Here is a 12,500-nt window from a genome sequence, read left to right on the forward strand (position 1 = left end):
ATACAAGTATTCAAGAATGTCCTAGTCAAGTGGATGGTTAACCAATTCACAGATTAGTTCACATTAGATTAATGAAAAATTCTCTTTATCTTTGTCTCGTTCAATCTCATTCAATGTAATACCCTCTTACGTCTTAGTGTACCTCTAAAGAAACAAAGACCCCACTGTCCCCTACGCACTTCACAGGAAAGCCTCATAGAGGGCCTCGCCCGCTTTTATTTATTCTACCCTCCTCTTTTCTCACTTCATGCATGTCCTTCCGTCATTACCCGCTGTACACTCTGCTATGCACATCACCTATGGAAGATATATGCAGCCTCAGTGTGACCTAGGTAGTAACTATGGACACTCAGATAACCTGCACTCTTTACCGACTCCAGAGAACCATCTGCACGTGTCTCTTTGTTTCTCTCCCCCCCCCCATGAGTCATTGTATTCAAGAGTTATTGTATTTAGGGCAACAGCTCATTGGCTCAGTGTTAGTGCTGGGAGGCATGGGATAGAATGGCTGTGTAAGATGTGTGAGATGTGAAGGTGAAGGCTGTGAAATACACCACGCTGCCTAAGTAAACGTGAACGTAAACGTGTTCACGAGCGCAGAGGCCATGAATGCTGCTGTGCACGGGTTTTGTAGTGACGGTGATGCATGTGGCGCGTCGCTGTGAAAGAGAGGGAGCGTGAGGAAGCAGGCGCCAAGGCCGTCTGAATGGGAGACTTCGACACACACACACACACACTTTTTTATCCTCTTTATCTCTCTCTTTCTTTCAAACACACACACACACACACACACACATATATATATATGACACAGTGAAGACAAAACCACAGCACATCAGCCGAAAAAAAAGGGAACTGGACATTTGATCGAAAGTTGCAAAGCTGGTGAATTGTCACGTGATCCTCTGTGGTCAAAGGAAGTTTCTACCAGGCACCCGAGTCACGATTACTTGTCAAAACAAAAATGTGATTCTTCAGTTCCTCAGGATGAGTGAAAAAAACGGTTTTGACTGTCTTGCAGTGTTTATTGCTTCCTCTGGTGTTTCTGTCTGTTGTTTACCTTTTGAGCTAATAAGACTGCAGTGAATTGATTTTGTTGTTTACCTTTTGAGCTAAAGAGACTGCAGTGAATTGATTTTGTTGTTTACCTTTTAAGCTAAAAAGACTGTAGTGAATTGAGTCTTTTGTTTACCTTTTAAGCTAAAGAGACTGTAGTGAATTGAGGATGCCTAGCATGTAGCGCATGATTAGCATTTAGCATTTCACATTTGCCTTGTAATGGCAGTGACACCCAGCACTAGATCCCTTCATTTTAGTTGAATCACAGGTCACAGGTCACAAGGAAGCAAACAAGCAAGTGAGCCCCTTCCCAAAAAAAAATCAAAAGAAGTGTGGTTGATTGTAACAATGGTTGGTAAATCTTCGGAAGGGCATCAAAGATCCACGTCAAATACCACGTCACAGTTGTGGAGGTAATCACATTGGAAACAATAAAGTCCTCGTAATGATATCCGTCAGTCTGTCTCAGGACATTGTTTTTTAATCACAGGACTTGTTTCCACTCCTCTTCCTTAGTGAATGGGTAATCCATATGGGCGGTGGTTGGCAGCAGTTGAAAAGCCCCTAAAATTCCCCCTCTAGGCCCACCTCCATCTCCACCCCGACTCTCATTCTGACTCAAGTATTCGGCCAAGGTTACCCCAGATGACCTCTGCATCTCTCAGAGGAGTTTGTCCTCAGGTGATTCAGCTCTGAAATGAATTCTGCCCTTATCTGCTGCAGATTCAGTCTAACATAAACAACTTATACGTCACCATAGTAACTGTACGTTACCGTGGAATCCTAGGAGCACTCAACATCACTCCTGACAAGAGAGCTCGGCTGAAATGGGAAACCTCACCTAAATGGGAAACATTGATATATGCCATTTTAATATGAAATGTATATGCAAGCTCTTTACAACAGATTTATCATGCAAGTATTCTACATGACAAGTTTGATTCCTAAATGTTTTTTACAGACCTTATTCATGTAGGCAGTGTACACTATAACATCTTCTCTAAACAGTCTGCATATTATACTCAAAACTACAGACTAGGTGGCTTAGTCTCCAGAGGTCTTCACGGCTTCTTTCACCTCCAATATAATTTTTTTTCTTCAAAATCCCTTCACCCTAATGTGGTACACGACAGTCAGGGATGAGATTAAATTAGGTCAGTTCTCTCTGGAGAGGAGGGGAATACTGTAGGAGTATAGTGGGTGAGCGCTGAGGGAGAATGTTCCGGAAAAAATGGCCATTGGTAACAAACCACACTTTCTTTCAGACTCATTACCAGCTGTGTCATACAAATCAGACACTATCATTTTAAAGAGAAATAAGATTATTTCCTATTTATATTTCACAGTGAATCTTTTCCTGATTTTCTTCATGTACATGACACCTGTGAGTTTTGAATTCATAACTATAGCTGCGAATGTTGCAAAGGTCAACCAAGTAATTTGCTTTTAGGTCAAGTAAGGAAATTTGCTTTTAACTCTTCAGGTTCATGTGCGGCTTTATAGCCTTTCATCCAAAACAGTCCCGTTCATGTTTTTTGGCCAGTTTTGCAACAGTAAAAGGCATTGACCCCTCTCATGAATGGATAGCTAACCTCTTGAGTAAATCTGACCTCTTAGGTTTTTTGTTTATTTTGGTTTAACAGCCCTCAGGTCTCAGTGCTATTCACATGGACAGGAGATGTGGGGTGGGACCGGGGTAGGGTAGGGTAGGGTAGGGTGGAGGGGGCAATCCTTCAACAACTATTTTCAATTGCCTCAGACGTTCTATTTTTGATGGCATCAAATCAAAATTCCTCCTTACACTGTCAACTGAAGTGGAATGGAAGCCTATTGTTCGGCGTGTCCACTCTCTCTCCACTACGGCTACACATTAATGGCTTCCCCAGGTGTCTGAGTCTTCCAACACAAACAATACAAACGCAGGGCCCGTGCCCAGGAAGACCGCCAAGGACCGTGGCTCGTTTGAGAGGCGAGGCTACCCTCGCCGCCTCCGTCTGTCGTCTCCGTTAGGCGTCCTTTCTCACCGCGGCCCGAAGATGGATTCGCCGGGTCACGGGGGACCCAGAACAATCGGGTGATTGGCGAGTCCAATCACGTCGCCTCCGTGCAGGATGTTTCCCTAATCTAGGTTCAGGGGTGCCTCGCCCTGCATTGCCTCGATGTCCTGCTGTATCCTGTTTCTAAAGGAACATGCCATGTTTTTACTGGAGGTATGGTGTGTGTGTGTTTGTGTGTGTGAGTGTGTGTGTGTGCGTGCGTCTGTATGTGTGTGAGTGTGTGTGCGTGTGTGTGTGTGTGTTTGTGTGTGTGTGTGTGTGTGTGTGTGTGTGTGTGTGTGTGTGTGTGTGTGTGTGTGTGTGCCCCACTCAGCTTCTTGCATTCTTTTGACAATACCTGAGGAAGCCATTCGGTCCAAACTATGCGGATGTTCTGGGCATGTCCATCTGTGATGAAGAAGAAGAAGAAGAAGAAGAAGAAGAAGAAGAAGAAGAAGAAGAAATATTTCACTGGAACACTAATCTCAAAGGCTATATCTTAGAGCACAAAAACTGCCCCTCTTCCATGAAGGTGTTCACTTGATGTCATAAACCTAGTCACTGACATCAATGCAGGTTGTTATTTATTGTAGACTGTATTCTGTATATGATGGATGCCCTACAGAATTGTTCAATGTATACACAACAGCCACATGATCCAAACTCACACATTAGTATTGGCAATACACTCAGTATTTGGCAACCTATTGATCTCTCTCTCTCTCTCTGTGTGTCTCTCTCTCCCCCCTCTCTCTGTGTGTCTTTCTCTCTCTCTCCCTCCCCCCTCTCTCTGTGTGTCTCTCTCTGTCTGTCTGTCTGTCTGTCTCTCTCTCTCTCTCTCTCTCTCTCCCTCCCCCTCTCTCTGTGTCTCTCTGTCTGTCTGTCTGTCTGTCTATCTCTCTCTCTCACTCTCTGTGTCTCTCTTTCCCTCTCCCCCCTCTCTCTGTCTCTCTCTGTCTCTCTCACTCTCTCTCTCTCTCTCTCTCTCTCTCTCTCTCTCTCTCTCCCCTGGGGCATCTCGGTCAGATGTTGTTATGTAAATGGACAGCGTCAATCCTCTCCCCTATCCAACACCATTATTATCCATTTGGGGCACACCCTCTTTTATTTTTAGTTCACTCGCCCTGTGTGTGTGTGTGTGTGTGTGTGTGTGTGTGTGTGTGTGTGTGTGTGTGTGTGTGTTTGTGTGTGTGTGTGTGTTTGTGTGTGTGTGTGTGTGTGTGTGGTGTGTGTGTGTCTGTGTGTGTGTCTGTGTCTGTGTCCAGTGTGTGTGTGTGTGTGTGTGTGTGTGTGTGTGTGTGTGTGTCTGTGTGTATGTGTGTGTGTGTGTATGTGTGTCTGTGTGTTTGTGTGGTGTCTGTGTGTGTTTGTGTCCAGTGTGAACTGGAGGTGTGCTTTTGAGCGAGGCAATGACGTTAGCAGGCATGGGGATGCACACTGGAGGAGAAAAAAAAGTTAAAGAAACTAAGCTTTGCAATTGTCCGTCATCACTTCATTACTGTGACTGAAGCATACAACAAGATCCCAGTGACTATAGCTGACTAAAGGACAGAAGCCAGAGAAAGACAAGACCAGGCAGAGGTGAGAGGCGTGTTTGAGTTGTGTTGTTTATAGTCTTTTCGGCCTTGAGCTGTTGGTGTCTTCTCATTTTAAATGTGTTGGTGCAGTGTTTTGGAAAACTATTTGCAAATATGCCAAATAATTCCCTTTGTCTTTTCTGTCTTGCTTGCTTTGCTTGTCTAAGATTGCTAAATGTGTTGGTTCAGTTCATCACGAGCACTACTTACTGTTGTACATTTTCGTATGATACATATGTTTAGTATTTATGTTCTTACAAGGCTTTTAAAGGTGCAGGCCAATTAGATGGCATGTAAATGAAAACAAGTACATAAAAAGGCTGAAAAAGGGGCTGAAACAGAGAAACAAAGTATGGAAAGGGCAGAGTAATTTGGGAATTACTGTTCATCAATTAATTTGTTTATTTATCGTGACTTCAGAGTTACATTTTTTTCTCAGCAAAAGTACTTAATGCATCTTACACTTTTGTGTGGAGTTTCATCACTTGATTAATTTAGTGTTTAGACTATTCAAAAATCTTCTGCTGCCTAGAAAATGTATAAAATGAGCAGTGTGCATGAATTCTGATATGTAACTCATGTATTGAAAGACCTTATAGTATGAATGACATGAATGGTGATTTTTCATGAACATTTACTGTATATCAGATATAGTAAGGTCAGATATCATATTCAATATATAGATGCCAGGCAAGACAGAAATATAGCAATTAAAGTAACAATTATAACTTAATTTATAAAATATTTCATGTCTTGATATCAATTATCTCATGTTGCCACACCTGGCGGTGCTGATGGTTTTTCATCTGAGCCAGTAGAGGGCAGTGTGGAGTTGGGAACAGCCTGAACACAGAAGGGCAGCAAGTGCATTGCAGTGCATTCACAGGAGTAAATGTATATATTTGTTGTTTGTTTCTTTGTTTTGTTTTTGTCAACATCACATATTTACACATCTTTGATTTCATACAGTATTTGAATGCGTTTTTCATGTGACTTGTGAAAACACATTTTATTTCAAAGTCATTTAAGTTCACAAAAAAAAAGAAAGAAAAAAAGAAAAAGACTGAACGCCAGGTGACTTATCGGCCAACCCCACCCGTGCAGATCATCGACCTCCCCAGAATGTTTTACGACTCCGCGCGGCATACCGCTCGAGCCACACACTCCTATGAGACCCATCCTATCTTTCTCCCCTCCTTCCCTGCAGTAATACCATAATTCCTGCTGATATCTCCGTGTAATGACCGTGAGCTATGCTCCCTGTAAATAGTCTTTCAGCGGTCTGCGGGGGGATAACTTATATCACGGGGTATGTGATTGATATCTCTGGGTTAGGTGGTACTGAAGGTCACAGGCATGGTGTTGAGGTGGGAGTGAATTTAAACAGCTCTCTGGCGATTCCTGAGGCATAGGCATGTTGCGTTGGATGTTAAGGTTTGGGTAGACCTGGGCTGAACCCAGTGTGTGTTGATGGGGCGGCTTGGTGTGAATGTGAAATATTTTTAAACTAATGAGGGAGCAGGGGCTGATGTGTGTGTGTGCTTGTGTTTGTGTGTGTGTGTGTGTGTGTGTGTGTGTGTGTGTGTGTGTCTGTGTGTATGTCTGTGTGTATGTCTGTGTGTGTGAGAGTGTGTGTCTGTGTTTGTGTGTGTGTGTGTGTGTGTGTGTGTATGTGTGTGCATGTCTCTGTGTGTGTGTGTGTGTGTGTGTTTGTGTGTGTGTGTGTGTGTCTGTGTGTATATATGAGTGTTTGTTTGTTTGCATGTATGTGTGTGACTGAGATTAGATGAAAAAGTGAGAAACATCTCTCTCTCTCTCTCTCTCTCTCTGTGTGTGTGTGTGTGTGTGTGTGTGTGTGTGTGTGTGTGTGCGTGTGTGTGTTTGTGTGTGTGGTGGACACTGAAACTAATTGTTATTGTTGCTTAGGTCAGCAGCCAGTGACCACCACATGGACTGAGTGACTCTTGAACAATAAGAAAAACCGAAACAAAATAAAAAAAAAAGGCTGTGAATTCAATTTACAATGTAAATACGATAACAGTGTGTTAATACACATAATTATGAAAAAAAGACTGTATTTTCTATACAACCCACTTTGCATGTCCATTTTAGTATGAAATGTATATGCAAGCTCTTTACCACAGATTTGATTCCTATATGTTTTTAAAAGAACCTTTTCCACGTGGCTTAGTTGGTGGGAAAGACAGGGTTGATGTCATGTGTTGTGTTGGGGGGGGGGGGGGGGGGGGGGCGCGGGGGGGGGGACAATCGCGGCCGGGGCACAATTGAGCGCTGTGGGGGGGTGGGGTAGGTGGTGGGGAAGGAAGTCCCAACCAACACAGATAACTGAAATGGAATGTAGACCTGTCTTACCAGAGGCATTCCAAATGTGTTGACAAGATAATTAACCCGCATATGAGTGACCCCCCCCCCCCCCCCCACACACACACACACACACACACACACACTCACACACATGCACACACACACTCACACACACACTAACACAGACGCACACAAACATTGACAATAACACACACACACACACACACACACACACACAAACATGGACATGAACACACACACACACACATGCATTGCACGCACACACACACACACACGCACACACACACACACACACGCACACACGCACACACACACCCATTCTAGACAAGGTTGTTAATATGCCTTACCATGGTCACTACGACCTCCATTTCAACAATGGATCTCACCTTAGCCATGAATCATATCCATTCAAACACACACACACACACACGCACACGCACACGCACACACACACAGACACACACACACACACACACACACACACAAAATATTCCCCTATCACCTGGCATATTGGCTCTTGCTACACCCCCCCCCACCCTTCACATCTGAAAAATCTTCTGTATGAAGTATGTGAGGTCATAAAATCCTGACAACCACAGCATTCACAAACAAATTGCCTTGTCTTTATGACATCACAGATGACACAGGAACACTGTGCAAAATCAGACTGAGAGTGGGAAGCAAAGCCACAGCATTCACAGCCACAGATATATTCATTAGCCACAGCCACAGATATATTCATTAGCCACAGCCACATTCACAGCCCCAGCCGCGGTTGTGCCATAGCGTCTGAGCTGATAAGATCTCCAGGGCTGGAGCGACAGACCTACAGTGTCAGGCTGCAGACGGCTAGATAGTGCAGGGCCTCTGGTATCAGTTGCAAAAAAACGTGCCAGTTCTTCCAAACTCTCCTCAGACTGACGAAGGAGTCCTGGTAAGAGTTAGGGTTAGGGTGTGTGTGTGTGTGTGTGTGTGCGTTCGTGCGCATGCGCGCGCGCGTGTGTGTGTGTGTGTGTGTGTGTGTGTGTGTGTGTGTGTGCGTGTGCGAGTGTGAGTGTGTGCGCGTGTGAATGTGTCCATTCGTGCGCATGTGCGCATGTGTGTGTGTGTGTGTGGTGGGGGGTGGGATGTTGAGAGGAGCTGGGTGTTGACTGGCAGAGAGAGGAGGCATCTTCACTGCAAGAGAGTGTGGTTCTGCCTGTGTGGTAGTGCAGCTGTATAAAATGAATGTGCTCCGGGGTGGATTGGCAGTGGATCATGCTGGTCTCGGCGTGTTAGGATTTTTGGGAAACTGTCGGAGGATTTTGACAGAAGAGAGGACAGGTCTGCGAGTATTTAATCTGCTAGTGTTTAATCTGTTATTATGCCTACCATGTGACCTATAACAGCCAGATGGGTCTTAACCTGGTTATGCCTCTTTTTTTAACAAAATGTTACAGAATTTGTATTATTATTTTTTATTTTATTAGTATTCTTGCTTGGAAGTAATCGTTTTTACATCATTTATTTGAAGCGTATGTCAATTATAATCTTCCTTCAGCATTTTTTATGAACAGGGGATTCAGCAATTCAGCTGTTCTCTTTGAAATGTAATTGTCTTTGATCACGTAAATGTTGTTATTAAGCAATTCAGCAGTTCTCTTTGAAATATTATTGTCTTTGATCATGTAAATGTTGTTATTCAAGAGGGAACACGCAAGTTTATCCAGACTGTTGTACTAGTATTACATCACAACATTAGAAACATCACATCTTTACACAGAGATAAGACAACTAGACTTTCTGTACGGAGATTGTCAGTCTAACCTATTCATAAAATTTCACAATACAATTTTTGTTTTATTACAACCCTTCTACAATGACTTTACATGTGTCAATATGTATCAGGCTTGCTATTAACCCTGTCTCTGGGTGAGCTAAGTGTGGTTATTTGCTCTTAACTTAACTCATTCTTGTCTCTCGACACCAGAGATTACAGAGCAGAATTGGCTCATGATTAAATGTCCTGGCAGCTGGTATTCGTTCATTAGTGCTTTCACATTCAGATGCCGTGTGTGTCGGAAGCTGATAAGTTTCCACTTTCTGAAAAAGCTCAGGGGGAACGAAATGCATTCCTGCAATGTGTTTACATACAGAGCAACGCCACAGCAGAAAGTGATACGTTTTTGCCTTGGGAAGATTTACTCATGATTTACTTAGTGAAACATGCAAACTCAAATAGTTCTTTACTGTCTTTTAATATTCCCTGAATATCTTCAGATTGTCACCCTCGACAGAATTTAGCCTGAGCCACAAAATGAATGCAGTATCACAAGTTTGTGATGCTTCCTCTATTGTCACGACTGTCAACAAATATCATTTTACTTGATTGATAAATTGATTGTTTTATCTGTCAGGATCTGTCAGGGGGGCTGCTGAACCGTCACACTGCCGCGGCACTGAATGAGAACAGCATCACCCCAAGGTCACAGTCATGACGGCCACCAACGCCCCCAAAGACAGGTAAAAACCCTCGGGCCCTCTTTGCTCAAGCACACATTAGCATTAGCAAAGCTTTGGATTGTTTTGGGGGGATTTTTGTGAGTTTATGATTTTATTTATTTTATATTGCATTGCTGTGTGTATTGCTGATTTGAAATTGAAAGTCAACAGTCATTTGCTCAACATCTTGCACATGCCCTTTCTTTGCCAAATTTACATCATATATTACATTTCTTTGGCTCCAGATGGTTTCGATAATGTATGTGCTTGGGTAATATTCCACACCTGGGTGATTTTCTTTTTGGGATTTGTAGTCTTCAGCCCTAAAATCTGCCTCCTCTAGACCTGTAACCTTTGTGGCCTAATTGTAGTAATTTCCCAGTGGCTCTGTCGCACACAATTAGTAATTTCCCAAAAGATGAAAACGTAGTGCACGGTAAAGGGGATTCCCTCTGGGTGTGAACTATTTGAGCGTATGTGTATGGAATTAGTCACTGAGAGCCTGTTTCCTGTTGTGACCTTTGACCTGACAGATATAATGCCGTATGGCTGATCTTCTTCTCCCTTGGGCTGGGCACTCTGTTGCCATGGAACTTCTTCATGACGGCTACCATGGTAACGTTTGTTTTGTTTGGTTTTTGAATCATCTGAGGTTAACCTCTCTGACCCTATTCCACTTAGCTAACCAAGGTTTTACTACTAATTCAGTGTCTTTCATTTCAGCTCATATTTAGCACATCTTCTCTTCTCTTCTCTTCTCTTCTCGTCTTGTCTCTTATCTTCTCTTGAGTCAAACTTCAAGCCTTTAATTAGCATTTTCCTAAAACTGTTTCAAATAACACACCCATAGCTGACCTAGCCAGCCCTTCAGCCCTCTGTAAGTCTCTAGTTCTTCACCGGTTGACTTACACACCACTTGCACACGTCTCTGGGTTGTCCTGGAAAAAAAAGAATAAAAAACTGCCAACGCACTATGAAACAACTGAACCACACTCTACCATTGCTTTAGTCTGAGCAAAGACAGACGCCACCAATTGTTTGCTTTGCCTCCTTATCAGACTCAAAGCTATCTCTGCTGACTGGGTCTATTCAGTGGAAAGCAATCAGAATGTCATTACCTGCAGTTTGAGTTCAGTTTGTTTCTGTCGGGTGTTGGCTTTTTTTTTATCTGTTCTGTGATTCTCATCTGTAATCTGCCTCTGCCTCTACCTCTACCTCCTGGTGTTTCCAGTACTTCACCAGCCGTCTCAAAGATCCCGTTACCATGGACGCCGACCTGCTCAACGTCACCGCCCCTGCCCCGGGTGAGGTGGTGGACAACCGCAGCGTCCTGGAGGCCAAATTCAACAACGTCATGACGCTCTGTGCCATGTTGCCCCTGCTGGCCTTTACCTGCCTCAACTCCTTCCTGCTCTGGTGGGTGGCCCGAGGTCAAAGTGCAGAGGTTGAAAGGTCATAGGGTTGAAGCTGGGATGCGGAATTAGACTGATAGATTGATTGATTAGACTGATAAGTATCCTCGGATACTTAATTGACCAGGTTCAGAGACAGGTTCATCAGGCTCATGAACGCAAAATGTACTGGTCCACTTGGACCTAGATGGTCTGTTTGTGTGGGGGGGGGATTACTTAATTGCAATTCTATTTATTTGTGCATATGAATGAGTAACTCTCACCGGAGGGAAGTGACAAAATGGGGTATAAAGCATTACACATACTGCTGACATTTGTGTTACTCTCTGAAGGGTTCCCCAGAAGCTAAGAATCATGGGAAGTCTGACGGTGATCATGGTGGTGTTCATGGTGACGGCCATCTTGGTGAAGGTTGAGATTGCTCCGCTGCCTTTCTTTGTGGTGACCATGATCAAAATCTGTATCATTAACTGTGAGTGTCGGCCTGAGGCTATTACCCCTTTTTTTGCATGCATGACCAATATTCATCTCTTTCAAGTTACTTCTGAATTCACAAATTACTGTTTTCACAGCAAGACTGTGGGCTTTCTAGCTATTTATTCACCCAATACAATGGTATGCAAAGGTTTTGTTACTGTGAATAGCTAAGCAAGTAGAATATTATCTGATTTCTTTAATATTTCGTCTTTTACAGTTTCAAAAAAACAAATAAGAAAAAGAAAAAGTTTGGGCTCCCTGCATTGACAGTACTTAGTAACACCCCCTTTGGCAAGTATCACAGCTTGTAGCCATTGAAGAGTCTTTCGACTCTTGTTTGGGGGAAATGTACTCATTCCCTCCTGGCAAAAGGGCTTCTAGTTCTGTCAGATTCTTGGGCAGTCTTGCATGCACCGCTCTTCTGGGGTCTATCAACAGTTTTCAATGATGTTTAGGTCGGGCGGACTGTGAGGATTGTGACTTGAGGTAGTGCACTGTGGATTGTGACTTGAGGTAGTGCACTGTGGATTGTGACTTGAGGTAGTGCACTGTGGATTGTGACTTGAGGTAGTGCACTGTGGATTGTGACTTGAGGTAGTCCACTGTGGATTGTGACTTGAGGTAGTCCTCTGTAAGGATTGTGACTTGAGGTAGTCCATCCTCTTTTCATTTTCAGCTTTTTTTTTACAGAATTTACTGGTATTTAATTGAATCCATCCAAACCAGTGCGATGTTCCCCGTGCCACTGGCTGCGACCCGAGCCCAAAGCAGGCTTGATCCAGCCCTGCGCCTAACAGTTGGAGAGGTGTTCTCTTCATGTAATTCAACACCCTGTTATCTCCAAATATAACTTTGCTCATTGCAGCCAAAAGGTTCTATTTTAACTTCATCAACCCACATTACTGCAGTGCTCCAAAATGCATCAGGCTTATTTAGATGTTCCGGTATGAATTTAGAACAGTGCACAGGGCGGAAGTCTTTTGCAGTCAAACAGTAATTTTGATTGGTCGTTCTGGCAATCCTATGGGCAGTTCTCTCAAAGTCTTCTCCCTGACCTCAACTTGACCTTGTGTCATCTTTAACTTTTTTTTACCTTTTGGAGATCAATTCAT

The 12,500-nt window shown here is 43.5% G+C and overlaps 1 protein-coding gene across 5 annotated transcripts in view; it reads left to right on the plus strand.

Annotated features, from left to right (window-relative positions):
* Positions 1-12,500, plus strand: part of slc29a1b (solute carrier family 29 member 1b) — a 29,256-nt gene that overhangs the window by 2,721 nt on the left and 14,035 nt on the right. For 2 of the 5 annotated variants that reach the window (XM_031561894.2, XM_012823661.3), the window contains exons 2-5: positions 9,415-9,520; positions 10,033-10,114; positions 10,731-10,915; positions 11,244-11,383. In XM_031561894.2, coding sequence (XP_031417754.1) covers positions 9,492-9,520; positions 10,033-10,114; positions 10,731-10,915; positions 11,244-11,383 — 436 coding nt within the window. In that variant the 5' untranslated portion in view covers positions 9,415-9,491. Of the gene's footprint in view, positions 1-4,476; positions 4,677-8,070; positions 8,346-9,414; positions 9,521-10,032; positions 10,115-10,730; positions 10,916-11,243; positions 11,384-12,500 lie in introns of those variants that run through there. The other 3 variants (XM_031561893.2, XM_042703450.1, XM_031561892.2) reach the window with 3 other exon arrangements.

Source organism: Clupea harengus, chromosome 24 (genome assembly GCF_900700415.2).
Source record: "Clupea harengus chromosome 24, Ch_v2.0.2, whole genome shotgun sequence".
NCBI classification, from domain to species: Eukaryota; Metazoa; Chordata; class Actinopteri; order Clupeiformes; family Clupeidae; genus Clupea; species Clupea harengus.